Below are 27486 nucleotides of genomic sequence, written 5' to 3' on the forward strand. Positions count from 1 at the left end.
ATCGACACTACCTTGGTGTCGATCGACATCCATCCCCAAAACCCACAATTTGGTTCGCTGATGTTACAAGAAGTGGGGAGAATATTCAAGGGGCCATAACTTCGCTACTTCCAAAGAGAATGAACGAGATTATCGTCAACCAAGAGTTGTGAAATCCCTATCAAACGACTAGATACGACTATGGCTTATAGGATCATCCCACAATGGGTGTTGATGTTGATTTATTGTAATTTTGAGCGTTAATTAATAAAGATCTCTTTGCGTTCATTCCGTAGAACTGTTTACGTATGAATCAGCTAAAATTTACCCAAATAGTTACATTGCAAATAAAAAAATTAACTACATGCATTCCATAATATTTACAATCTTCTCATATTTAGATCTATGCCTATTTTTCATTTCAAATGATAATAAAAAATAATAATTTTGGCATTATATAAAAAAAGAACTAATTAAAAGAAGTTATTAGATAAAATAAAAACAGTAAAGATTATTTTTGTGGATATATCAGTTAAATAAAAAATAAAAGAATAAATTTTTGTATTATATAAAGATTAATAGCTAACTCAACATTTCACATCTTTAAATCATGAAAATTTTCATGATGTTGAATAATGTTTGAGTTAACAAATTTTACAAAGAACATAACTCAAAATTGTACATCAACCATAACACATTATTAGGATCTCACCCGCGGTACACTGCGGGACCATTTTTGCATCTAATAATATTTTAGTATTTTGTGATATATTATTGAAATTATATAAATTCAATTTATAGTGCTTTTAGAATAAAGTAAGGAGCGAGATAAATATAGAATTGATGGTATGTCTAAATATTTTTATTGTGTGAAATTTGATTATTATAATATAGTATTCGTAATTGTTATGCATTATTTAACTTTGATAATAGACTTTTAATCTAAATAATAAAAGTTTAATATAATCCTCAGTTTCACGTATGAATGTGATGTGACATGTTAGAATTGGCATAACACCTTTCGTTTAACTCGTCTTATAAAAGACTAAAATATTGTATTTGTGTAGACAACCCGTAAAATAAAATTATATAGTCATATTTTTGTAATTTCAAATCCGCTCTATCACTTGACCCGCGAGCATTTAAATTTTATTTTAGGAATTAACAAAATATGTTAAATATTTGTTAAACAGTATTTTAACTATGTGATACTAATATTTTTTAGATTTATTTTAAGTATATTTTTTTGGAAATTAATTTAAAGTATGATTGATAACATTTTTGAATAATTTCTCAATTTCAAAAAAAATTGTTTTGTTCTGGATTGGTAACATTTTTGAATAATCTTTGAGTTAAGTCCATAACTCAATTTAACTCAATGATCACTCATGTTACCAATCAGAGCCTTAGTCTTCTATAAAAAACTATGCAAGTTAAAATTGTATCAATGTTATAATAATTTCAAAATATTTGCAAGTTTTTTTGTATATTGTGAAAATTTGATTATAAAACTTTGATTAGTTCTATTATTGTTAGGAAATTGCATTTTCTCGCTAGATTTTTTATTTTCAATCTTTCCTTTTCTTACAAGCTAGTGAGTTTTTTTTTTGAAAAAGCTAGTTAACTTAAATATAAATTTATGATAAATACAAAGTCATAATCTCTTTTTTGTCGTCCATAGAAAAGAAAAAATTATAATTAACTTGTGGGCTAGCGTTAGAAACACAAATTAATAAGAAGAGCAAAGGGATTGAAGAGACAAAAACAGGTAAAAAGAATACCCCACAAAGAAAAACAACACAAACACTATAAAAACTAAAACTCAGAGCCCCGCGATATAGTAGTAAAAATATTTCAAAAAAGTTAAATTAATTTATAAATTTATAATTATATGTTATAAAATTATTTGAAAGTAATAACATAGTTTGAAAATATATGATAAAAATAAAATTAAAAATTATCTCAAAAGAAGAAAAATAATAAATAAGCTAAAACTACATAAATATTAAACATATATATCTGCGAGTTAAAAAATACATAACCATCAAAATGAAAAATTTTATTAAAAAAATATTATGGCAAAAAGACTCATTTCTAAGTTAAAAAATATTAAATGAAAAATCATAATGAATAGAGGCAACCTTGTAAATATTTTTGTATGTATTAAAAAAAATAAGATATTTTATAAAAAATTATAGTAAAGAGTAACAAGAATCATAATATTTATTATATTTATATTACTAATAAACAAATATATTATGAAGAAGTGACATTAAGTGAAAATATTAAACAAAATATTATAATAAGTAAATGCAACTCTTGCACTGACCATTTCGTTAATGTGTATCTCCTTTTCTCTTGCAATGCAGTGAAAAAATAACAGTAGTTAGGTGCTGCAACAGCCGCGAGTAAACTCAAACTCACGTGCCAGGTTGCTTTAGAAACTCTAAAACTCTAAGTTGTTATTTGATAGATATAGTGAAACTTCCATTTTTTTGTTTATATCATTAATCTCTACGCAAAAGTCCAAGTTTAAAAGATTTGTGTTGCATACCAATTAAAATCAATCTTGTAATGAATTAATAGTGTGAATTTCAAGTCAAGAGTATATAAATTTTTCAATAAACAAATACACCCTTATGAGTACCTTAAAATCACCAGCACTATAACAATTGTGAAACCCCTAGATTAACTAAATTATCACTACTACAATTACACGTCTACAACCACACAAAAAAAAAAAAAAAAAAAAAAAATTTGAAACCCTAACTAGACTTCGGACATGCGGATTAACTAAATCCCTAATTACAACCACAGCAAAAAAAAAATACAAGTTTTGAAACCCTAACAAGACTGTTTCACTAATTTGTTACGTGTAAATAGGTTGGCGACAGAGAGGGCATGAGTTTTTTTGTCGATTCAACCACTGGATGACACAATCTTCATGAAAAAGATGCGAGCAATTAGGCATAGGGTAGATTCGTTCAACGTCGCATCCCGACTCCAACAAATTCTCCAAACAAATCGCACAAGTCTTGGTTTCTTCTTCTTCTTCGCTCTCTTTGTCCACCAGATCTGTACTTGTAGACGACGGACCAGAGATACAAGGCACGACGATGTATTCCTTGTGTGTCAATGTGATGTAGACTGTTATGAATAAGGGTTGTTGTGGTGTCAATTGACTTGTGAGTTGTTGGGCTTTAAGAAGAATCTGATCGGATATTTGTTTGGACATGAGACGATCGTGGAGTTCGCTGAGAACAAGTTGATAGATGGAGTTTGGTTCGAAGTTTTCCAACTTGAGATAGATGAGTGGGTCGGAAGGAGAAGTATCGTCAGGGTAAGATCTGAAACTCGTTACGCTGTCATCGTTCTTGTCTATGATAAGTTCCTCGATTTTTCTGTCTCGACTGATTATTACATCGCTTAAGAAATCTGACAAGGGATGAGACCAACCCGATACATGAATATCGACACCGACTGGTTTGGTTTCCATTATTATCGAAGAGAGATGGATCGATGATGAGACTTGAGAGTCGTAAAAGAGATTGGAATAAAAGAGAGAGAGAGATAGAGCGATTGTTGTGAAAGATGAAATTGTGGAGAAGTGCGGTGTAATGTTATTATGCTTAGGGTTTAGCCCTATTTATATACTTAGCAATAAAGCAAAACTCTGATTATAATTAATGAGTGTCAATTATAATTTGTTGTAACGGATCAATTTACATACAATTTCCTTTCTTTTTTTTTTTTCCCAATTTTCCTTTTTGCTTAACGTTCGTTTCTTGTTTTTTTTTTTTTTTTTTTTAATTAGGGATTATTATTTTTTTGAAATATTAAATTTTTATTATTAATAATAACTCTCCAATATAGCAAATCGGAAAGCGAGATACACTGGAGATTCACACGGCCACAAAAGGGGACAAAGTAAATAGCACCGGGAAAAAGAGATCTGAACTGTATGTACACGAGGCCCACCTAGTAGATGTGGCGTTTGCGAGGGAGACTACTTCTTTGAGGGCACCCTGATTCGATTTCCGGCGACGACCGCCTCAGAAGCTTTTTCCACGACAAAACCTCCTCCAGCGAAAGCTTGTAACGGCGGTGCAGAAGGATTTGTGGCTCAATAAAACCGAAACCCAAGACAAGCCTGCAAGATCTCAAGAGATCCGCCGTTAATCGCCGGTGAAACCCACCGATCCACCTTCTGTCTTCCACCGCTCTCACCACAGCCGAGAGAGAAGGAGGCTCTCTCCTCAACTCACCGGGAGAAGCCAAGATGAGCACAAAAAAAGGCAGATCTACCACAGCCTCATCACCGCCGGAGAGAAAGGGATGTCGACCACCGACCGTGCTTCACTCACTCAAGGATCACTTTCTGCAATTAAGCGCAGCATTAAGTAAATAAAACAAAAAAAAAAAAAAAAAACAACCTTCAAGGAGTGAGATTTTCTACAGAGGAACGATTTGTCCTCTCCTTCAAACAAACCCGTCGCAAAGATTTTTAGTCACATCGTCGAGATTAGGATCGTAAACCATGTCAAGTTCTGCACAAACCTACACCACACATTTTTTTTTTTTTTTTTTTGAGTGTGCTCTTCTTTCTAACACCAGGGTTTCTGTCAGATCATGTTTTATTCGACATAACCAACAAAAGTTCGTGATTTATTTCGAAAGTCAAAAAAAAAAATTCAAACAATTAATTATATGCAATGTTCATCTTTTTTTATCAATAGTTTTTGTAAGTTTATGTTGTTGTTTGACATTTTTTTCCTATTCAATTTATTCTGTTTTGAGATTTTATTATTTCAGTTTGGATTTGAATTAACAAACTCGGTTTTGAATTCGGTTCAGTTTAACACTTATAATGCCTCCAAATTCTTAACTTTAAGCATCTATAGAAATAAATAACATTCAGAATGAATGGCGGTTCCTAGACGAACAATTGTTATTGTTATGATACACAAACTATACTTAAAATGTCAATTTCCTACCTGAAGTAAATCTGTTTGTCCAAAGACTCCATACATTGTGAGTAAAACTGTAATTCGTGCCGATTCTGATGCTACGTATGCTTTTTAGTACCACGATTTTGGATTGTGTTAAATAACACCATCACAAAGGCAACAGCTGTGTAGAAATGTATCCTTTTCCGAATAACAACAGTGCCATTTTCGCTCTTAGTCAAGTTCAAGAGTTAAAATGAATGCAACTACATGTTTATTCTTAGCAAAGATAACAAAGAGATCGAATGTAATAATGAAACAAAGCAAACGCATGAACGTTTGATTCAACTATAAATCTAAAGTTGCTTCTTTTGGAAACTCTAGGTAATAATGTCAAAATACTTTAGCTTTACTTCGTTCACCTCCTCCCTTAAGCCTATGATGAGTTGTCCCTTTCTTCTTCCCTTCTTTCTTCCCTTTAGGTTTAGCTTTCTCAATCAAAATCTCCTCACCTCTATTCTTATACATCTTAAAACTCATATCTCTCTCACTTGCCATCTTCATCACCTTCTCTGTAATCTCTGCAGCGATCGTCCTATTGTACAGTTTATTCAATCCTTTCATAAGTTTCGCATAAGTATCAGGTTGCGGCATCAAGTCCATCTCCATCATATTCAGACAATACGAACACGCCTCCTTCACGTGACCTTTTGCGAGCAAAGCATGGATCCATATTGTCCAAGCTGCTACATTAAGCTCACAAGAAGAGCTTTTGTTTGATATGCAACTCCAAACATCTTTCGCCATTTCAAGCTTATCATCTCTAATAAGGTTATTCAGCAACGACTTCAGCGTTCCATATTGAGGCGCAGAGAATATTCCCCTGCTTACCATCTCTTTGAAGTGATCACAAGCTTCGATTAGACAACCTTGGCTTGTAAATCCATTGATCATAATAACAAATGTATCAACTCCGGGGCTTAAACCACCAGCTTCCATTTCATTCCATAACCGAACCGCTTCTTTCACTTCCCCTAACTTACAAGCTAATCTGATCACTACATTGTAAATGAGAAGATCAGGATGACAACCTACTTGCTTCATCTTCTCAATCAAATCCAAACACTCTTCAAACTGCTCTTTCTTCTCATGAGCCACCATTATCTGCATATACGTTACTTGCGATGGTACGACTCCTTTCTTTCTCATATCGTCCAAAACACTATAACCCTTATCGATCATCTCCCATTTGCAAAACCCACTTATCAGCGCCGTGTAAGTCACGAGATCAGCCTCACATCCATACCTTTCCATCTCAACAAAAACCCTCATCGCCTCATCCATCCTCTTCTCCGTCTTACACAACGCCTGAATCAAAACCGTGTAACAATTCGCATTCGGCTCATACCCTCTCTTTCTCATATCCTTCATAAGATCATAAGCATCCGCCATTTTGCCAGCATGAGCATACCCACTAAGCAAGTTAGTGAAAACAACAATGTCAGGCTCAAGCCCTGCTTCCTTCATCTGAACCAAAACTTCTTTAGCTTCCATTAACTTCCCTTCCCTACACCAACCATACAACAACGAAGTAAAATACCTCAAATTCGGAGGATACTTCTCTCTCATATCCTCTAAAAGCTTTGAAGCATCCTTAACACTACCGTTCTTACACAAAGCATCTAACAAACACCCAAACACATACTCGTCAGGCTCTAACCCATACTTAGGCATTTCGTCGAGCACCTCAACTGCTTTCTTCACCATGTTGGCAGAAGCAAACCTCCGCATCAGTATAACGAACAACTCCGGTTCAATCAACTCTGGTTTCTCTTTCTTCATCTCTTCAATTAAACCCCAAACAGCTCCAAACTGACGCATTTTACAAAGAACCTTCACCATAGATTTACACACTTCATAGCTGTGACCATAACCAGGTTGCTTCGCTGCCCAGAGAAAGAATCTATAACCTAAATTCCCAGCATCACCACATCTACTCAACACTCTTACTATTAACCCGGGTCGCAGATCAATACCTGATTCGTTAAGAGCAAGCTCCAACTTCGGAACCCTAGAATGGTGATTCCGCAGAATCCTGTATATCTTCTCGACGTCACCGGCGAATTCATCTTCTTGACAAACTAAGCCAACCCCATTCTCCTTTCTCTCTGTTGATTCAACGAAATCGTATTTAAGAACTCTGGAAATGTGAAAACTTTTGCAAATGAGATCAATTCGAGAATTTGCTTGAGAAGATGGTAAGAGAACACAGCGTTTGACTACGGTCGAGAATCTCCGCATCTCTCTCACTTCACTCTCTCCACAACGACACCGTTTCGTCTTATAAAGTCTTCTCCTTTTCCTCTGTTTTTGCAGTTTCGTCTTATATAAAGTCTTCTCCTTTTCCTCTGTTTTTGCATATGGTCAAGACCTGAAAGAGCTTATAGATGACTGATGAGAAAAGCTCTATGTTTAACAGAGAATTTATCAGCCATAGCCGAAAGCTCGACTACGTTGCTCAATTTAAACCGGAGACTAACGGGTCTCACTCGTTCAGGCGAGAACAGAAACGCGCTCAAGCTTTTCGCCTATGTTCACCGTTGCACAACTCTGAGACCAGATCAGTACAGCGTCTCCGTAGCAATTACTGCATCTGGGCACCTCCGTGATACCAACTTCGGTGGTCAGGTTCATAGCTATGCGATTCGCTCTGGTTTATTGTGTCACTCTCACGTCTCCAATACGCTTCTCTCTCTCTATGCGAGATTAGGGAACTTAGTTTTATTGAAGAAGAGTTTCGAAGAGATTAAGGAGCCTGATGTTTATTCATGGACGACGCTTTTGAGTGCTTGCTTTAAGCTTGGGGATATAGAGTATGCCTTTGAGGTGTTTGATAAAATGCCTGAGAGAGGTGATGTTGCGGTTTGGAATGCTATGATCACTGGTTGTAAAGAGAGTGGGTATCACGGAACAAGTATCGAGTTGTTTCAAGAAATGCACAAGCTTGGTGTTAGACATGACAAGTTTGGCTTTGCTACTGTTTTGAGTATGTGTTACTATGGTTCTTTGGATTTTGGTAAGCAGGTGCATTCGCTGGTTATAAAAGCTGGGTTTTTGGTTGCTTCGTCTGTTGTGAATGCCTTGATTACAATGTATTTCAACTGCCAAGTTGTTTGTGATGCCTGTCGGGTGTTTGAAGAAGCTGATGTTGCTGTTCGTGATCAGGTCACTTTTAATGTGGTTATTGATGGTTTGGCTGGTTTCAAAAGAGAAGAGTCTTTGTCAGTGTTTAAACAAATGCTAGAAGCTGATCTTAGACCAACCGATCTAAGCTTTGTTAGCGTGATGAGTTCGTGTTCATGTGTGGCTATGGGACACCAAGTACATGGATTAGCCATCAAGACAGGGTATCAAGATTATACTTTGGTTAACAATGCCACTATGACAATGTATTCTTCTTTTGAGGAGTTTGATGCTGTTCATAAGGTTTTCGAGTCATTGGAAGAGAAAGATCTGGTTACTTGGAATACAATGATCTCCAGTTATAACCAAGCAAAATTGGGAGAGTCTGCGATGTCGGTATACAAGCGAATGCACAGAATAGGAGTTAAACCGGATGAGTTTACATTCGGAAGTCTTTTAGCAACCTCTCTAGATTTAGATGCCCTGGAGATGGTTCAAGCGTGTATAACCAAGTTTGGCCTTAGTTCGAAGATTGAAATTTCCAATGCTTTAATATCTGCCTACTCCAAGAATGGACAGATAGAAAAAGCTGACCTAATATTTGAAAGATCACCGAAGAAAAATCTAATCTCTTGGAACGCGGTAATCTCAGGGTTTTACCATAACGGGTTTCCCTTTGAAGGGTTGGAAAGGTTCTCGTGCTTGCTAGACTCAGAGGTCAAGATCATACCTGATGCTTATACTCTAAGTACACTTTTGAGTATTTGCGTAAGCATTTCATCTTTGATGCTCGGAAGTCAAACGCACGCGTACGTCCTTAGACACGGCCAATTCAAGGAGACGACATTAATAGGTAATGGCCTTATAAACATGTACTCTCAATGTGGGACTATACAAAAATCTCTTGAAGTGTTCAAGCAGATGTCTGAAAAAGACGTTGTGTCGTGGAATTCTCTGATCTCTGCATACGCTAGACACGGGGAAGGAGAGAGCGCGGTTTTAACCTACAAAGCGATGCGAGATGAAGGCGAGGTGTATCCCGATGCAGCCACATTCACAGCGGTTCTCTCTGCTTGCAGCCACGCTGGTTTAGTCGAAGAGGGACTCGAGATTTTCAACTCAATGGTGGAATGTCACGGTCTGATAGTACCAAATGTGGATCATTTTTCGTGCTTAGTTGACCTTCTTGGTAGAGCTGGTCATCTCGATGAAGCGGAAACTTTGGTAAAGATCAGCGAGAAGAGCATCGGGTCTCGTGTAGATGTGTGGTGGGCTTTGTTTAGTGCTTGTGCTGCTCATGGAGATTTGAAGCTGGGGAAGATGGTTGCCAGGTTGCTAATGGAGAAAGAGAAGAATGATCCATCTGTTTATGTTCAACTGTCGAATATTTACGCAGGAGCTGGTTTGTGGAAAGAAGCACAAGAGACTAGAGAAGCCATCAACTCAATAGGAGCTATGAAGCAACGAGGTTGCAGCTGGATGAGACTGTAATCGATTAAACTTAGGTGTTAACCGATAGACCCGGTTTATTAAAGCGAAGGAACAAAAACCATACTTATATTTTTAATTTTTTTTATTCAATTTTTCTTACAAAATTCAAGAGTTTAAGAATTCAAAATTTTTTAAAAAAGCATAATCATGAGTCTCTCTTCTCTTCTTGATAGAGTGGGAGGGATAATGATGAATGATGATGATCATCGCGTATCCTAAAGTAGCTCTTGTATAATTTTTGATCTATAGAATACAAAACACAACGTTTCATCTATTACTGACACAACGTACTGGCATCAAGGTACCCAGATCAGTATTTTGGTCCACTTGTTCGTCTCTCAACAAACCAAAAATAATAAAAATCCCGCAGTATCCGTTAGTAGTAGTACTGCTACTACCAATAATACACAAATCCTGTCCATTATTATTACAAAACATATCTCAATTTAACTAAACTAATTCATTAGCCTATTTCTTCTGCCTCACCTTCCCATAAAGAATATTCTCATTCCTTAAAATATAACTCAAAACATAAAATAACAACAACAAAAACTATATAGTAAATGAAAAATAAAATAAAACTCAACAAATGAAGAATGTCTTTTTTAGTAATCTTGGCCGTAATTAAATATAGTAATTAGTAATCAGGCATAGATTGACTAATCTTACCTTCTTCTTCAACAATCTTCTTCTCAGTAATCCTCAACCATAAACAAACACCAGTAAAACTAATCATCAAACTCGCCACGCCACTCCCTAACCCAATCCCAACGATGGCCATCACAGACAAGCCTCTACTCTTCATCATCATCTCCTGCAACGGGTAACCGTACAGTCCCTTGTTCCCTACGAACGAGCTCGCGTTAAACCTCGGGAAACTCCCGGTTCGGTTCGACAGGTACGTCGGGATCTGACCGGAGAGTTTGTTGTTCGAAACGTCGAACGCAGACAGCCTCGCTAACAGACCTAGCTGCTGAGGAATCGAACCGGAGAGCTGGTTATCGTGTAGATCGATCACGTTTAAGTAAGCGCAGAGAGCGAGCTGCGGCGTTATTTCGCCGGAGAGTTGGTTAGACGAGAGGTTAAGGACGGCGAGGTTGACGAGGTACTGAATCTCCGGCGGGATAACGCCGGAGATCTGGTTTGAGGATAGATCTAAAGACTGGAGGTTTGTGCAGTTGGAGAGAAACGGAGAGATGGTGCCGCGGAGGGAGAGGTTGGTTAGGGAGAGTTTGTAGATTCTTCCGTTGTTGCAGGTAGCTCCGGGGAGGTATGAGGTGAAGCCTGAGCATGGGTTTGTGAAGACGGAGTTGGTCCAGTTACGGAGGTTGCTCGCCGGGTCTTGTAAGTTTTCACGGAGGTTTTTTAAACACGCCTCGTCGTTTGGATCGGCTGTTGTTGGACGTTGTGCCGTTTCTAATGTTAGTAGGATGAGAAGGATTAACCGGTTGCTAAACTGGTAGCTAAACCGGTGACTCCTCGCCATCGATTTTTTAGAGAGGTTTCGAAAACGTTGAAGAAGAAGAAAGTGGAACTTTCATGTGAGTGGTGAGGTGAGTGTGTTCAAGAAAATTAAGAAAAAAAAACGGTTACAGAAGAAATTTGTAAATTGTAAGAGGCGCGTTTTAGCAGAGTAGTGAGGTATTATGCGTAGGATAAGACTTTGATTGTGTTTGGGATTAGCTGGGTGTGATTTATAACTTCAGCTGTTTTGAACTTTGATTATTGTATAAATTGTGTATAACCAACAACAGTCATGATTAGATCTTAATCATGCCATCCATTTTATTTTAGTAAGAGATCAACTGACAAATAATAAGTCATGAGTTTTAGAATTGTTCTTTGGTCTTCTTATTAAAAAGTCACTAGTACTTCTTTTTTTTTTTTTGTTAAAGAACAATAATATTGCAGTGGGCAGTATGTGCATCTTTATAGTGTGACAGATTCAACTTTTTTTGAATAAATTTACTTTAAATGGTCTAAAAAGAAAATCATGACATCCATTCACTGAGTTTTTTTTGTTCTTTTTTTAATTGTAGATTTTGGTCCACCAATTGGGAACCATGGGTAGAGAGAGTCATATCATATGCAGTGGCGGAGCCAGAAATTTTGCTTACAGGTGTCATATATATTTCTAGCCAACAAAAATGGATTAGGCATTATGTTAAGTGGCAAAATAAATATACATTGTGTCAAAGAGAAGAGTAGATCATATAACATGGATGTCTCATTACCAAAAAAAATATAACATGGGTGTCATTGTGAATATTTTAAACCAAAACATCTCATTATCTAGAAAATTTACCTTATAATTAAAAAAAATATATAAATGTTATGGGTGTTATCTGACACCCCTCTTTGTACGTTGGCTCCGCCACTGATCATATGATATAGCGAGTTTAAAACAAGCTTTACTAGTAGTAAAGCATGCCCGTTAGTCCGCAAAGTTAGGTGGAGCGGGCATGGGCGGAGATACGTCGCCCGCCGCTCGTGACGGACCTGTCCGCGGCGGATAACTGAAAATACGGGACCATCACGGTTAGCCCGTTCGGGCGCGGGCATACCCGTTTGACACTCCTATTTACTACAAAACAAGCGTATTGTTTACCGAGCAAGAAACGGCCACTAAACCAATTTCACATAATTTTTTTGTGGGGGTGGTCCTTAGTAGTGCGTCACACTCTTTTCACTTTCCATTTACAAATCATTAATAAGATTTACTTTTAAATTGTTCTGTAAACACTTCTCTTTGAATCGAATAGTTGTACATCATGCACCACTTTGCAGATGTGTAGTTTTGTACGAAGAATCGTTTTACTTGTGAGCCCATTATCAGCCCGTTCATAACTTTTGTAAATCCCAATGCAAAACCTAAGTCCAATATCACATGAAAATCTTGTGCGTAGTAGTAGACCATGTTAATTGTAATACGTCTATATATAGTTAGTATCTTTTTCCCCCTCACATATTGGATTTTAATCTTCCTACAACATTCAATCCGTTAATTATATCAATTGCAACCGAAAATAATAAAACCCTCAAATACATGTACATATCTTACTGATCTTTTGCATTCTAACGAAACCGAGTGAGATACATACGTAGTTTGTACCCATCACTGATTTATGTTTTATTATAGTGTGCTCTCTTCTCTTTGAGAAGCGATGATCTTATATTACTTATACAAATTCTGTATTTACTCATACGTATGATATGCGTTATGTAATGAATGTGAATAATTAAGAAAGTCCCATGCATGCTCTTCTAAAATTTATTTTCAGTAAGACAGTAACCATAACATTATAACAAGCATGTGTCACCTCCTTAATTGTTCTTTTTTTTTTCTTCCAAGTTGTTCTGTCTTATCATGTCTCAATCCCCCACTCAAAACCTAACGAAATCGTATTATAAATAGACACATTATATAGTTAGCTAGTCTATTCGTATATCATCGATTTTGATCACTAGTCACATAATAAAACCATGTCATCTCACGAAAATAAATTGCCTTTTTCAGCATCATTGCCTCAAGATTCATCATCACTATCAAATAAAGATGAATTAGAGATAGACGTAACGTCAAATATCGATGACAAAATGGTGGTACCATCATTGCTACCTTTGCCACCACCATATCCGTTATCATCAAAACGGTTGGTTAGATCTTCCTCGGTAGTTAAATCATCATGTATGATGAAATGGAAAAAGACGGGAAAGGGACAAGAAGAAGACGATGATGATCCCTTCCTTATGGCGTTGATAAAGTGTTCAAATGATATTAAACTTGACGATGATGATGATCCTTTCCTTATTGCAATGAGAAAGTGTTCAAATCGTATAAATATTGACGATGATAAGGTTGTGTCTAAAGGGAAGAAGATTAGTCTTAAATCACTAGTTTCTTGCAAAGCTCCTTCTGTTAAAGATTAATTCTCATTCCAATTTCAGTCATTGTATCTCATTTTTCTTCTATTAATTTTTCCTACTTATTCCAATATATATTTTGAATGTGAAAGTGAGTAAAGCGTCTTATCATCACGAGCACAAAAAGATCTTCAAGTTATTGAGTTTACCCCCTTCTTATTTTTCCATCTGTCGTCGAATTACAAGATCATGTAAAAGGTTCCAAACTCTAAGTAAAATATCTCTCAAGTTGTCTAAATATCAAAATCAGATTTTTATTTACTCTTTTTATCTTTCTTTTCTTCCTCAAAAGCATAAAGATGACCAAAAATATTACAAAAAGAAAATATCTTTTTGTTAATAGATGGACAGTGGGACCAAAATTTGACCAATATACAGTATATGGACGAGTGTAATCGTCAATAGTCCATTAAAATTTTAACTAAATTAAAGCGTGACACCATCTTTTAACATATCCATCAATAACAAGGAGTTTGAGGGCGCATAATCAAAAGAAACAGATGATATATCAGTGCATAATAAACCTTAAATATCATATCACAACCATTAAAGCTTACGCCAGAAAAAAAGTAATTACAAATGTTTTGGAAAGAGCTTACTGAAATTTTGTTTTATCACTACTTTAAAGTTAAGCTAATGTTTGCAATCAAGCCGATTCTAGGTTAGACTGACATTTGAGAACAAAAAAAGGTAAAAAATAAACAATAATGCATAAACACGTGTCATGATTTACACCGTAATCTTTATTTATCTAAATCAAATCATGGCCACATCTTTAATTGTTTTTATAATCCTCATTTCGCCCTCTTATGCATTAACACAAAGTAAATAAACATTCTTATTTTAATATGCATACTCTTATAATAATTTAGTTTTATAACCTTGGTATTATTAACATGCCTCCATGTCTCGTGAAAGGTTAGAGAGAGAGCCTAAAACTTCCGCTCCTGAACATATATATACACACATATGTGCCCTTGTGCGTGTATTAAAACTATAAATTAGCTAATTTGGATTTAATTAAGTGTAGTTTATTAGTACATGACTAATGCCTAATGGACCTATTTGGTCATAAAACCATCATCATCTTCAACCTAACTCTGTCTCTTCGCCTATATAGCTATCAGCCAAATCTGTTACCTTGTATATCTTACAATTACTAATTAAGCCTAATTAATTTTATTTTATTGGCTTAACTTAGACCGAAATACATATAATCATGTTCAAACAAAGCATTACATCAATTAGAATTATCACTAATTAATTAGGACATAGGTCTCGTTAATTATCTATATTTCAGACCACGAAATTATATACTACGATCTCAAGACCAATCTATTTTTGTCGACAAACGCGTCATTTTCACCCGAATATTTTAAATTTGATCACTACAAAGTTATAGGGTAATTAATCTTATACTAAATTAAAGTGACGTTTTAGAATTTATGCTTGGAATATGGTTAGTTGTGCTGACCAAATTCTTCTTCGTTCTCCTAATTCTCGTCTTGTTAAATTACTATAAATAATCATCTCGATGATCGAATTATTTTACGAGGCCTTACTAACGCGATATAACTTTATATGACGTATTTATAGATGTTGAAAATTACATTTCATTTAATAATTCACACAAATTAAAGTTAAAAGAGAAGATTGAAAAAAGAAAACAAGTTGAAAAAGGTTCTCGACAAATTCTGCCAGTGACCCATTTCTTTGTTAAAAAATTTTAATCACGAAAATTTAATTACTTTATTTAATTGAAACATAGATATAAAAATGCGAAATATAATTTGCTAACGTACGTTATAAGACATCCATGCATTTAAAAAATAATAATTTTTTACAAAAGGTGTTCCCGTTTTAATAATCTCAAACTTTAACATGATTAGTATATCATCGACGGATCCTGTTGGACGGTAAGAACAGTACTGTTGTCGCAAGGCCAAGTGGAACAGTTTAAGCTTCGTTCGATCTGACGAAACATCAAAACTTGTCTGATGTTCAACAACTTATCTTGAAGAATACGGTTCTCCAAACGCAGACGTTCGTTCTCCGTGTTTGTTCGTTGACAATGGTACGAAACGTACCGGAGCTGGTTCGTCAATTCATGGTTCTGAGTCTTGAGCTGGTTTAGCTGGATACTCATCTCCTCCAAGTGCTTTTGCTTCTTCTCTCTTGATCGTTTAGCGGATTCCCGGTTCGATAATTTCCGTTTCTTTTTACGTTCATCGGTATTCTCCTCGGTCGGAGCAACGTCTGAGCTGGTCGGGTTTCTAGAAGCAAAGTCATGGGCCGGACTCTGTATTGGCTCCAATGATGAGTCGAAGATAGAGAAGAGGTGCGAAATGTCCCATGGGGTGAAACCGGTTTCGAAAGCTGGGACAAAGGTTGCTAGACTCGGTTCAGCTGAGAAAACCGGAGAAATAGTAGACATCATGGTTTTTAAAATGCTTAACCGGAAAGTAAAAAAGAAGGACAAAACACACAAATGATATCAAAATGAAGAGATGGGAGAGAGATTAGAAGGGGAAAAGGGAAGAATTGCATTGTTGGAGGCTCGTATTTATGGACAAGCCTACACGAGGGTATTTTGGTCAGAAAGTAGTAAAATTATGTATAATATTGATGATGGTTACTTTTTCCTTATAACTTTTCTTTTTCTTTTTATCTTTTTTTTTTTTGAGTTCTTTTCCCTTAAAAAAGAAAAGAGAAAGACCAAAAATGAGAAAATTAGTCGCATCAGCCATCAGACAAATTGTTGGGTACGTGTCGGCACAGGATTAGATGTAACTCAAAGTAAGTTGGAGATCCTCAGATTGCTCAAAGTAATTATCTTTTGTGTATCTTGATATATCATGGTTTTTGTGGTTTTTAACCATGATATAAGGAGTCTTTTAGGAGTCTTTTGATTTGTTTTCTAGGATATTTTTGAGTTTTTACAGGTTTTCTAGGATTTTAGCATGAAAGGAGCAAAATGGAGCAATTTGGATCAGTTTGGAGCAATAATCCGCAAGAAATCAACTTGGAATCGATCAACACCTAGTCCAAACCGACGAGAGAGCCAAATTTGGAAGTTTTACAAAGTTGCCCGAAGTTTTCCATATTTGCAAGACTAGTCCCTGACGTGTTTTAGGACATATATATATAGTTTTTAGGTTTTCCAAACCCTTAAGTTGTATTCTATCAAGTTTTATTTTTCTTGCAACCCTGAGAGATTTTTTAGAGCTTTTGGAGAGAGAGAGATCAGATCTGCTTTGTAGAGAAGAATTCTTGAACTCCTTCTTATTCTTTTAATCTCTATTGCTTATTATTCAGAATCATGTCTTGTTTTTCATTGATTATGTCTGAGTAGTTTGCTTGTTAGGTTCAGGGTTTTTCACAGGGATTTTATGAATTATTAGATCTGATTATTTAGGATTCATTATCTATCTAGATCTTCATCTTAGGTTGTTCTTCATATTAATCCTTGATTGGCCATCTAGAATTAATACTTTAGGAAAATAAATTGATATGAGAATATAATTAATTTTCCTGATAAAACCTTTTGATGAGCAAAATTATTTCTTGCAAAGAGATTTGATTTAATAATTTTGTGAACAATCTAAACCTGATTTTATTGCTGATTTTTAACCTAGAATTTTACAAAGAGATTTGGATTTTCTGGTTTAAAATTTAGATATTATTTGCAGTGAGAACTGATTTATTTTACAAAAGTGTTTAGAGTTCTAGATCTGTTCTTAATTGTTTGAATCCTAATTTATTGATTGATTTAATATTTCATAATTTCCTGAGAAATTCCCTAGGCCTAGCTTTTTGATCCATTGAACTTACAACAGTTTTTATTTAATATTTTGCATTGTTTATTTTAATTCAATTTAATTTGTTTAGCATAATTGAAAAACTCTATAATTTATTGTGTAGTCTTGAGTCCTTGTGGAATTCGACCCCTAAGTACTGCAGTGATCTCTTAATTTGAGAGAGTAGCTCTAGGGTAAACTTGAGATAATTACCTCAGATTGCTCAAAGTAATTATCTTTTGTGTATCTCAAAGCACATTGGTAAAAAAGATTCAAGTGAATTTGGTCAAATGACCATGAGTCTATTAAAATCTCGAAATTAAGGGATATAGTCATTTTATCTGAGGTGAATGACAATTTTGATAACAATTATACAATATTATTAAGAGAAATCTTATATAATAAGAGAAGGTTTCTTCTAAACTTTGTTTGAGGCGATGACATCTGGCGTTTTATATAGTTGACACTTGTCCATTGTTAATTAAATATGACCACAATTGTCAACTTAATCCTTTGGTAATTAAAAAATTTACCTTAACAAACAAACAAATGGGATCTGAACATGCAGCCCATGTGTTTCTCTTCCTCCCATACGGTATTTAAATTGAAGCTCGAATTTAGTTTTAGTTTTGCATTCTCCTTTTGAAAATGTAACGTCTTGCCATCAAAGTAAATTAAGTCATTTGATAATTGCTTTCTTATTTATTCCAATTAAATATTAGTAATCTGTTTTCCATAAAATTATAATCAAACATAATTCAGTTTCTGATTACTTTTATTATTATTATAATCTCTCTCTCTCAATCTACTGGGAATCAACACCCCCACCCCACACACTAACTACAGTTTTAAAAATGTTATAACCTAAAAAATTTGCTATCTACTCTACTCTAGAGTTACTCTCTAACGATGACCACCAGTAAAAATAGGTTTGTTTTTGGGAAGCTCCATACTTTAGAAGAAACAATCTCTTACGTTTTGTATTCTGCTTTTGAAAACGTAACGTCTTGCCATCAAAGTAAATTAAGTCATTTGATAATTGCTTTCTTATTTATTTCCAATTAAATATTAGTAATCTGTTTTCCATAAAATTATAATCAAACAGAATTCAGTTTCTGATTACTTTTATTATTATTATAATCTCTCTCTCAATCTACTGGGAATCAACACCTCCACCCCACACACTAACTACGGTTTTAAAAATGTTACAACCTAAAAAATTTGCTCTCTACTCTACTCTAGAGTTACTCTCTAACGATGACCACCAGTAAAAATAGGATTGTTTTTGGGAAGCTCTATACTTTAGAAGAAACAATCTCTTACTCAGTTTTAAATGTCTCTTTCTAGATGAAAATGTAAATCAACTACCTAATCCACACCACACTTATCTCACCTACTGTATATTAAAAACATCCTCTCTAACTAATTTTTCACTTGCTTTCAAACATGCAACTCGCCTATCTAAGTTCGAAGATCTGTTGATTCGTGGAAAGCAGTGTCTCTCTTTGGGAAAAAATTCTCATTGAAACACATTCCAAACTTCTTACTCTTTGGGAAGACTATTTATATTTGATTGCAACATCGTCAACCCAATATTTTTGAACTCCAACAATTCCACAAAAGATATTATATTTCATATACATCTGGTTAAATCTGTATTTGTTTTTTTCCCATTCTCCAACATGTAATATATATTGCTTCCAGTTAAATCAGTTTTTGTCATACTTTTCACATCAGTTTTTTTCAATATTCGCACAATAATCTTTTAAAATGAACAACAATCTTATAGTCTTTAATATTTTCCCCAGTAACTATTTCAAGGCAACTAATGTCCCGTCAATTTTAGTTGGCAAAATTTATTAAGACCCAAAATATTTGTACATGATTGAACAAATAGAAACTTACGTCAAACAACAAGGATGGAAGCCAGGTAATATAACCAATTTATATTTTATTTTTACTACTATTACTTAAAACATCGTCTTGCACAAAATATTAAATATTATCTAACTGCATGGGCTCACTATATTTGCGACACATGTATTTCTCACTAATCTTAAATTAAATATTTTTTAAATACTTCATTTTATTTGTATCTTATATGGTGGGACTTTAGTTTTTTTTTTACATTGTGACAAAATATATTTCTTCCAACTTTTTGTTTCAACATGTAATATATTTCCTAATGAAATCATATGCCATATTACCAAAAAATAAAAACTACTGATCAAACCAATTATAAAAAAATGTTTTCATACTTTCAAAGTAAAAAGTGAAACCAAATTAATTTATGATAGACTAATTAATTTATGTTCTAATATATTTTAAAAAATTACATTGTATTTAATAATCATATATTTTGTATTAAAGACAAAACTAAAATAAACTTAATTTGTATTTAATATTTTATAAGTTACAGTTTGTATAAAAATATTTTAATTACTAATATTTATATTAAATATTTTATTTCATCTTCGTGCGTAGCATGTAAGCTAAAATATTTATAATATTTTTAAGGAACATTTATTTTTGGTGTAAAGCGAAAGTGGTTGAAGTTGTGTATTGCGCAATAGGTGGCACTAGATTTCATGCACTAACTGTAATTTGAAAATGAAAAACCCTGGTTTGACCTTGACACATCACACTTTCTCTCCATCTGAAGCTGTGGGAATACTCCGGTGTGTTGTTTTCAATGAGTTCGGAGTGTGGCAATCCGTTGTTTCATAGTTCTTTTCATATGTTTTTTTATTTTATTTTGTGTACTAACTATTTGAAGGTACTATTTAAACTGAAATTGCCAACCCAAGTCACTTTTCTATTTTTAGGCCAACTTAGATGAATTGGACGACGAGGTGGCTTAGCTCATCAAAGACTTAATAGGGAAGACATTGTATTCCAATGTCAAAGAGTCTACATACAATTTCACGGCTCTATGTACTGTCAGTCTGTCACATCTATCAAAGACGATCAACACCACTTATCCTTAGAACTTCAGATGCACATGTGGAAAAATTTCCAAAAAGGAATCATAAACCATTTACACTTGAATTTTAATATTTTCAATTTTACATTTTTTCCTTTGTTATTTTAACAGATAATTACTGATGATGTAAACCAAAGCTTAAAACTGAGGTTGAAGTCTCTCCAAGATTTGCAAGGGATAAAGGCATTGATTGGGGTTTTAACATTATTGGTCAATTGTTGACAGGAAATACAAAAACAAAAGTAAAACAACTTCTGATGTTGGGAGAAACCAGCAGGAAAATGAAATAAAAACACTTGTCGTTTCATCTGCAAAGTAAAGACAAATACAAGCCACATAAAAAGAAGACAGTACAAATTTCAAATTTCACCGTATATGTATTACGAATTGGTAGCATCCCAAAACAACACATTCTAATTGTAAAACAGAGAGATATTTTAATCCTTTATACATTTTGTTATTTAATAAATTAAACAAGACTAATAAATTTAATTATACATTAAGGTTTGTTTTTAGTAATGGAGTGTCGGTTGAGATTGGGTATGGATAGATTATTATTTATGCTATGGATTATTCAAATCTTCTTGTGATGATGATGTCAAATATCGATAATTAGCCGATCTTTTCATCAGAATTGAATGATTTTAGGTTTTTAGAAATTGATTTGTTGAATTTAGTATTAGATATATCTCTTAAAGATAATATAAGTGAAATTTACAAGAACAGGATATTTCTATTTTTTTCACTTAAGCTTGTGGGTAATTCTCTTTTGAAGAAGAAATAGTTTTTTTCAATAATTTAATATATGGTGTTTGATTGTAAAATAACGCACGGAATAACCTCTAGTATTAGTATATGGTAAGCATACTTTGTTATATGGTTATGCATGTGTTTGCTAAAAGTTTGATCGGTAAAAAGAAAATGTTTTATTCTGGTTTTAGGTAAAGTCTTGTAAGTTGTGGTATTATTGTATGGTTTTGTTGTTTTGCTGTGTTCTTAGTTTTTGCAACATGTGCAAGTCTAAATCTCGTTACAAAAGTTAACAATGGAATCATATGTTTTATTTATATTTTCGTTTTGTTTTTTTTGGGGTAAGATTCCTTTCTTTTCTGGTATATGTAACTGCAAATATAGTTAGTGAAATCTACGTTCTGAGACAGGAGATAAAGTTATGGACCAACATAAAATGAAAAAGCATCCTATACCTATAGCATAAAAGAAGAAGAAGAAGAAGAAGAAAACATATGCCGATATAGTTATATATATGCATGCATATATACCACTGTATTTTAAATTTTCAATTTTTGGTCGGCATACTTTTGTATTTAAAATCATAAATAATAGATTAATATTCTAGGTAAAATATAAAATTGTTACTAAAGCGGTAAAAGAAAAGGGGGACTTGGATCTGTCTAACTAGAGAAGCTTTACACCTTGAATTTTCTATCAAAAAAGGTTTGTCTTGAATTTTAAACTCAATGTGATATGATTTAATCGATGTTATTAGTTATTACGTCTTGTTTTTAAATACACGTCTTTCGAAAAGTTGTCGTATATATTTAGTAAATTGACGGTCCTAAGATTTTCTTTTACGCGTATGTGGGTGTAGTTAAGTATCGAAATGAATCAAAAGCTTATATTTTAGTAGTTTGTATTAAAAATGTTGTTGCGGATCATGTGTGTTAAACTGTTAATAACCATATTAGAAACAAAAATTCTTAGTGACTGATGAATTAATTTGATTGATATATAACTACTATGATTGCTGATTATTCTACGAACAAAAGGGACTAGAGATAGAGAATATTCGACATGGTAGTTTTCTTAACAGCAAAGCAGTTTTAAAGAAGCCGTTCCTAAGGAATACCACAAAAGTTGCAAACAGAAAAAAGCATAGCTTAGTTATCAAACTCTTCTGACTTTATAATGTTTCAAGTTTGTTGGAGATCATGTTTCATGTGCACGACCACTTTAACTTTTTTTTTTTTTTGTAAATTAAAAACTAGCTAGTTTAAAGTTATTTGCAGCCAATAGTTGTAACAACTTTCCTTTAAAGAACTGACCAATGGTCACAACTTACTCATACAATGAAAAAAAAACACTAACAACTTATAGTTCTGAAAATAACATAAGGCAGGTGTTTGTGCGCGAATAAGATGTTCTACCAGCTAAGGTATTAGTTATGTGTTTTTCATGAATTAGTGAGGAAAAGCTATACTTGTGAGTTTTCTAAGCAGTAGAGAATGTAATTTCTTTTAGTTCTCTATTTCACTAAGATAATACGTTTAAATAAGAAATAAAAAACCATAACTTGTAACCCAAAATATGTGTTACTGTCATTGTTTGTATCACCATTGATCAGATTAAAAATCCGTATAATATATAAAACTAGTCAGAAGAAATACAAATACTGGAATTCTGGTGATCTATTGGATTCTCTGACTTCTCAAAGAAAAGAAAAGAAAAGAAACTTTGTCATAAATTTTATGACAAAGAAAACAACTCATCTTGATTGCATTATTGAAGAGCACTATAGAAGTCAGCCGAGTAAAAAAGGACAGCAAACCAATATCTTCTATGGAATTGGTGCAACATATACAATTGTTGGAGGAGCTAAAACATATGGCCCATGATACTTCCATAAAATGAATACATCTTATCGCATTAGTCCAAGATTGTTGAAACATAGAAGGCCTATCTAAATGAGTATTAAGTTAATAACGTGTATAAAATATAGATTGCATACTTTAGAAATATAATGCACAGTTGCACAAGGCCCAATAAATGTATGAGTCGGTACTGAATATCTAGTATATAGTGTATACTCTTCGATCTTTATATTTTCATTTAGTTAGTAATATACTCTCTTCACTTATCCGAATGATATACCAAGTCTACAGAAAACTAAATTGGAATAACTGTAACTAATTTGTTATTTGTTTCTGGACATATGCTACATATTTATTTAATGCATTATTTTCATCACTATTTAAATCAATTATGAGAAATTAATCTCACAAATTGTCGACAGAAAGGTCATACTATTGCTTCTCCTTGTTATTAGTGTCATATGTTATCGGAGAAAATATTTATTTATATTGATCTGTCGAGATTTTTTTTGTAATAAAGTAAAAACAGTCCAACGAGGCAGACCACTAAACTATCAAAATGTTGATAATTTGCTAATGTAAACATCGTTGTCTACTTTTTTTTGTCGTTGTCTACTGTTATATAGTTTATATAAGAGATATATAAGGAAAGGATATAAGGAAAGGATAGAGATGTAAATCATATTAACCTAATGTCTCCCTCTGTACTCTGTATATATACTGTAATAGTCTCAGCATTGTATATATACAATATTCATTCTTCTATATGGTATCAGAGCTATCGATCTATACCTAAATTTTTTTTTTAAGCCGTCATCTAACCTTTCTTCCTCATGTCTTCAACGAGTGAAACAATTCCTCTCACCACTGCCACTCCAACACTTCTAAGTGTTAGTATGACAAATGTCACGAAGCTTACTGCTTCTAACTTCATCATGTGGAGCCGCCAGGTTTATGCTCTACTAGATGGTTACAGTCTTGCAGGATACATTGACGGATCTGTCACTGTTCCTCCTTCCACCGTTGTCACCGATGGTGTCGCGAGTCCAAACCCAGACCACACTCTCTGGAAATGCCAGGATAGGCTGATTTACAGTGCTCTCCTTGGTGCAATTTCCACCTCTGTCCAGTCTCTCCTCTCCCGTGCTACTACAGCGGCTGAGATCTGGACCACACTCACGGAAACATATGCTGCTCCGAGTCGTGGACATGTTCGCCAGATCAAGCAACATATTGAGTCTCTCAAAAATCTGAATCGATCTGTTGAAGACTACTTTCAGAGCTTCACTACACGCTTTGATCAGTTGGCTCTTCTCGGCAAAGAGATGGATCATGATGATCAAGTTGAAGCCATTCTCAAAGGGCTGCCAGAGGAATACAAACTTGTGGTTGATCAGATCGCTGGCCGTGACAGAACACCCTCTCTTCCCGAGGGGTATGAGAAGCTGCGTTACCATGAAGCCACGCTCCAATCCATTGTTGTCACTGCCAACCAGTCCTTTCCGGTGACTGCAAATGCCGTCAACTATCGTCCTTCGTACAACGACTCTCGCAATCAAAACAAACCCCACGGTAACAGTTACAAGGGTAATCAAAACTGGTCGAACCCACAATCACAGTATTCTGGTCCTCGTTCAAATCAGGGTCAATCCCGTGGCTATCAAGGTAAATGTCAGCTCTGTGGCATCCATGGCCACAGTGCTCGTACTTGCTATCAGCTTCAGCAACATGGTGGATTCTCTCCTCAACAAGGTCATCCCCGTGCCAATATGGTTGCGGCATCCGGTTATGATGCCTCGCCCTGGCTTCTAGACAGCGGAGCTACGCATCATGTCACCTCCGATCTGAGTAACTTGGCACTTCACCAACCTTACAATGGTGGTGAAGATCTCCGTATTGCTGATGGCACCACCCTTAAGATTGCTCAAACTGGTTCTACTCTCCTTCCCACTTCTACTCGTCCTATTGCATTGAAAAATGTTTTATATGTTCCAAACATAGCAAAGAATTTAATCTCAATGTACCGGTTATGTAACGCTAACAGTGTGACTGTTGAATTTGCTCCCGCTTCCTTCCAGGTGAAGGATCTTCACACGGGGATCCGGTTGCTGCAAGGGAGGACCAAGAATGAACTTTACGAATGGCCAGTCAACATTGCTTCACCGATGTCTCTCTTTGCGTCTCCAACTCCAAAGACTGATCTCCATAGTTGGCATTCGAGACTGGGTCATCCTGCATTATCAGTTTTAAAATTGCTAGTGTCTCAGTTTTCTTTACCTGTTTCTGCTTCTTCACAACAGTCATTGTCCTGTTCTGATTGCTACATCAATAAAAGCTATAAGCTTCCCTTTCATACAAACACGATTGTGTCTACTCATCCGCTCCATTACATTTACAGTGATGTGTAGACTTCGCCAATTTTGTCTATTGAGGGGTACAAGTATTATTTAGTTCTTGTTGATCACCATACAAGATATGTGTGGATGTATCCGATGAAGCAGAAATCACAGGTGAAGGAGATTTTTACCCGGTTTATTGCTCTTGTCGAGAATGGTGGAGAGTTTATAATTCTTCGTTCGTTCCTCTCCTCCCACGGTATTGCTCATCTCATGACACCTCCACATACTCCGGAACATAATGGAGTCTCAGAACGGAAGCATCGCCATATAGTGGAAACTGGTCTCACACTTCTCAGTCAATCCTCCATGCCCACGACATATTGGAGTTATGCATTCTCGACTGCGGTTTAGCTTATAAACTGTATGATCACACCAGTACTCAATGGAGATTCTCCATATCAACGACTCTTTGGTGAGGCTCCCAATTATCTCAAACTCAGAGTCTTTGGATGCTTGTGTGTTTTCCATGGTTACGCCCGTACACATCGCATAAACTTGACAATCGATCTATCTCATGTGTTTTTCTAGGTTACTCACTCACTCAGAGTGCGTACCTGTGTTTAGAACCACGGTCTGGTCGGATATATGTGTCGCGCCATGTTCGCTTTGTGGAATCTGACTTCCCCTTTGCTCATCCCTCGACATCGTCTATGCCTGAGCAGCATCCTCCAGGGGTTCCCTCTCCGCCTGTAACCTAAATTCCGGTTCACCCGACTGTGGTTGTCTCTCCGGGCGTTCCCTCTCCGCCTCCTCACTCTCCCATGGTTTCACATCCGGCTCAATCCTCGTCCGTCGATCGTTCGACATCAAATCAGGTGGACTCTTCGTCCTCATTGTCGGAGACTTCCTCTCACACGAATCAATCGTCTGGTCCAATTTCCCAAAGTCCAGGCCCAGTAACTGATTCAGGCCCAATACCCAATTCAGGCCCATCCACGACTGCTCTTCCGAGCCCGTCTCCCTCTCCGTCTGTTTCGATATCTCCACCGCCGGCTGCACCTTCACCATCTCCTTCTCCGCCTCCGGCACCAAACAATCAACGAATGACGATTTGGGCAATGAACAATATACGTAAGCCAAATAATCGCTATGCTCATACTCTATCTCTGCCTAAACCAACCATTCCCAAGACCGTTGCTAAAGCATTGAAGGATCCCAAATGGCGTAATGCAATGTCTGAGGAAATCAATGCTCAAATTCGCAATGGCACACATGAATTGGTTCCTCCACACTTGGCTAACAACATTGTAGGTTGCAAATGGATCTTTACAATCAAATACAACCCGGATGGTTCTATCGATAAGTATAAAGCACGGCTTGTTGCTCGTGGCTTTCACCAACAGCCGGGACGTGATTACACAGATACATTTAGTCTTGTAATCAAGTCGACAACCATTCATGCTATACTTCAAGTAGCGGTTAACAAGGGCTGGCATATCAAGCAGGTTGATGTCAATAATGCCTTCCTGCAGGAACGGCTTCATGATGAGGTGTATGTGGCTCAGCCACCAGGGTTTGTTGATCCAGAGCGACCAACTTATGTTTGTCGTCTTAAGAAGGCACTGTATGGCACTGTATGGCCTCAAACAGGCGCCGCGTGCCTGGTATCAGGAGTTAAGAGCTCACTTACTTCGACTCGGTTTTGTCAATTCTGTGGCTGACACCTCTCTGTTCATCAAACGTCAAGGCCGTGACATCTTCTATATCCTTGTCTACGTTGATGACATGTTGATCACAGGTAGCAATCACTCTCTCCTTGATCAGATTATACGCTCCATTGGAGCTCGTTTCTCTTTGAAAGAACTCGATCAGCTACACTACTTTCTTGGGATCGAAGCTACCAGGACTTCGGCTGGTCTACACCTCCGTCAACAAAAGTATATTGTTGATCTACTCACAAAGACTCGGATGCTTGCGGCTAAACTTGTCTTGACGCCAATGTCTCCGACCCCCAAACTCTCCATTCGTATGGGCACCAAACTGGAGGATCCGCGTGAATACAGGGCCGTTCTCGGAAGCCTTCAATACCTTGCGTTCACTAGACCTGACATTGCCTTTGCGGTCAATCGTTTATCTCAGTATATGCATTGTCCCATTGATGCTCATTGGACTGCGGTTAAACGAATACTTCGCTACTTGGTGGGAACGCAATCCCATGGGATTCTCTTGCGCACA

At 35.6% G+C, this 27486-nt stretch overlaps 4 protein-coding genes, 1 long non-coding RNA gene and 1 pseudogene across 6 annotated transcripts; 1 reads left to right on the forward strand and 5 right to left on the reverse strand.

Annotated features, from left to right (window-relative positions):
- Positions 1–2848: 2848 nt before the first annotated feature.
- Positions 2849–3475, reverse strand: LOC147938819 (uncharacterized). The gene has a single exon (XM_087465773.1). It carries the CDS (start codon positions 3473–3475, stop codon positions 2849–2851), a length of 627 nt encoding a protein of 208 aa, XP_087321899.1.
- Positions 3476–3716: 241 nt separating this feature from the next.
- Positions 3717–4585, reverse strand: LOC147938820 (uncharacterized). The gene is made up of 2 exons (XR_015566307.1): positions 4436–4585; positions 3717–4357 (listed from the first exon to the last, which is right to left on the reverse strand). It is a non-coding gene; the product is annotated as an uncharacterized LOC147938820 (long non-coding RNA).
- A 527-nt stretch (positions 4586–5112) lies between these two features.
- Positions 5113–7226, reverse strand: LOC104711495 (pentatricopeptide repeat-containing protein At3g49730 pseudogene; annotated as a pseudogene). The gene has a single exon (XR_015566306.1). The product of XR_015566306.1 is annotated as a pentatricopeptide repeat-containing protein At3g49730 pseudogene (transcript).
- Positions 7227–7379: 153 nt separating this feature from the next.
- On the forward strand, positions 7380–9703 carry LOC104711497 (pentatricopeptide repeat-containing protein At3g49740). The gene has a single exon (XM_010428198.3). The coding sequence runs from the start codon at positions 7380–7382 to the stop codon at positions 9597–9599; it is 2220 nt and encodes a 739-aa protein (XP_010426500.2). The 3' UTR covers positions 9600–9703.
- Positions 9704–10086: 383 nt separating this feature from the next.
- Positions 10087–11421, reverse strand: LOC104711498 (receptor-like protein 44). The gene has a single exon (XM_010428199.3). It carries the CDS (start codon positions 11083–11085, stop codon positions 10237–10239), a length of 849 nt encoding a protein of 282 aa, XP_010426501.1. The 5' UTR covers positions 11086–11421; the 3' UTR covers positions 10087–10236.
- A 3826-nt stretch (positions 11422–15247) lies between these two features.
- Positions 15248–16045, reverse strand: LOC104711500 (basic leucine zipper 4-like). The gene has a single exon (XM_010428200.3). The coding sequence runs from the start codon at positions 15958–15960 to the stop codon at positions 15409–15411; it is 552 nt and encodes a 183-aa protein (XP_010426502.1). The 5' UTR covers positions 15961–16045; the 3' UTR covers positions 15248–15408.
- Between the last annotated feature and the right edge of the window lie 11441 nt (positions 16046–27486).

The sequence above is a fragment of the Camelina sativa genome, chromosome 9 (assembly GCF_030686135.1).
Source record: "Camelina sativa cultivar CO46 ecotype springtype chromosome 9, ASM3068613v1".
Classification (NCBI taxonomy): domain Eukaryota; kingdom Viridiplantae; phylum Streptophyta; class Magnoliopsida; order Brassicales; family Brassicaceae; genus Camelina; species Camelina sativa.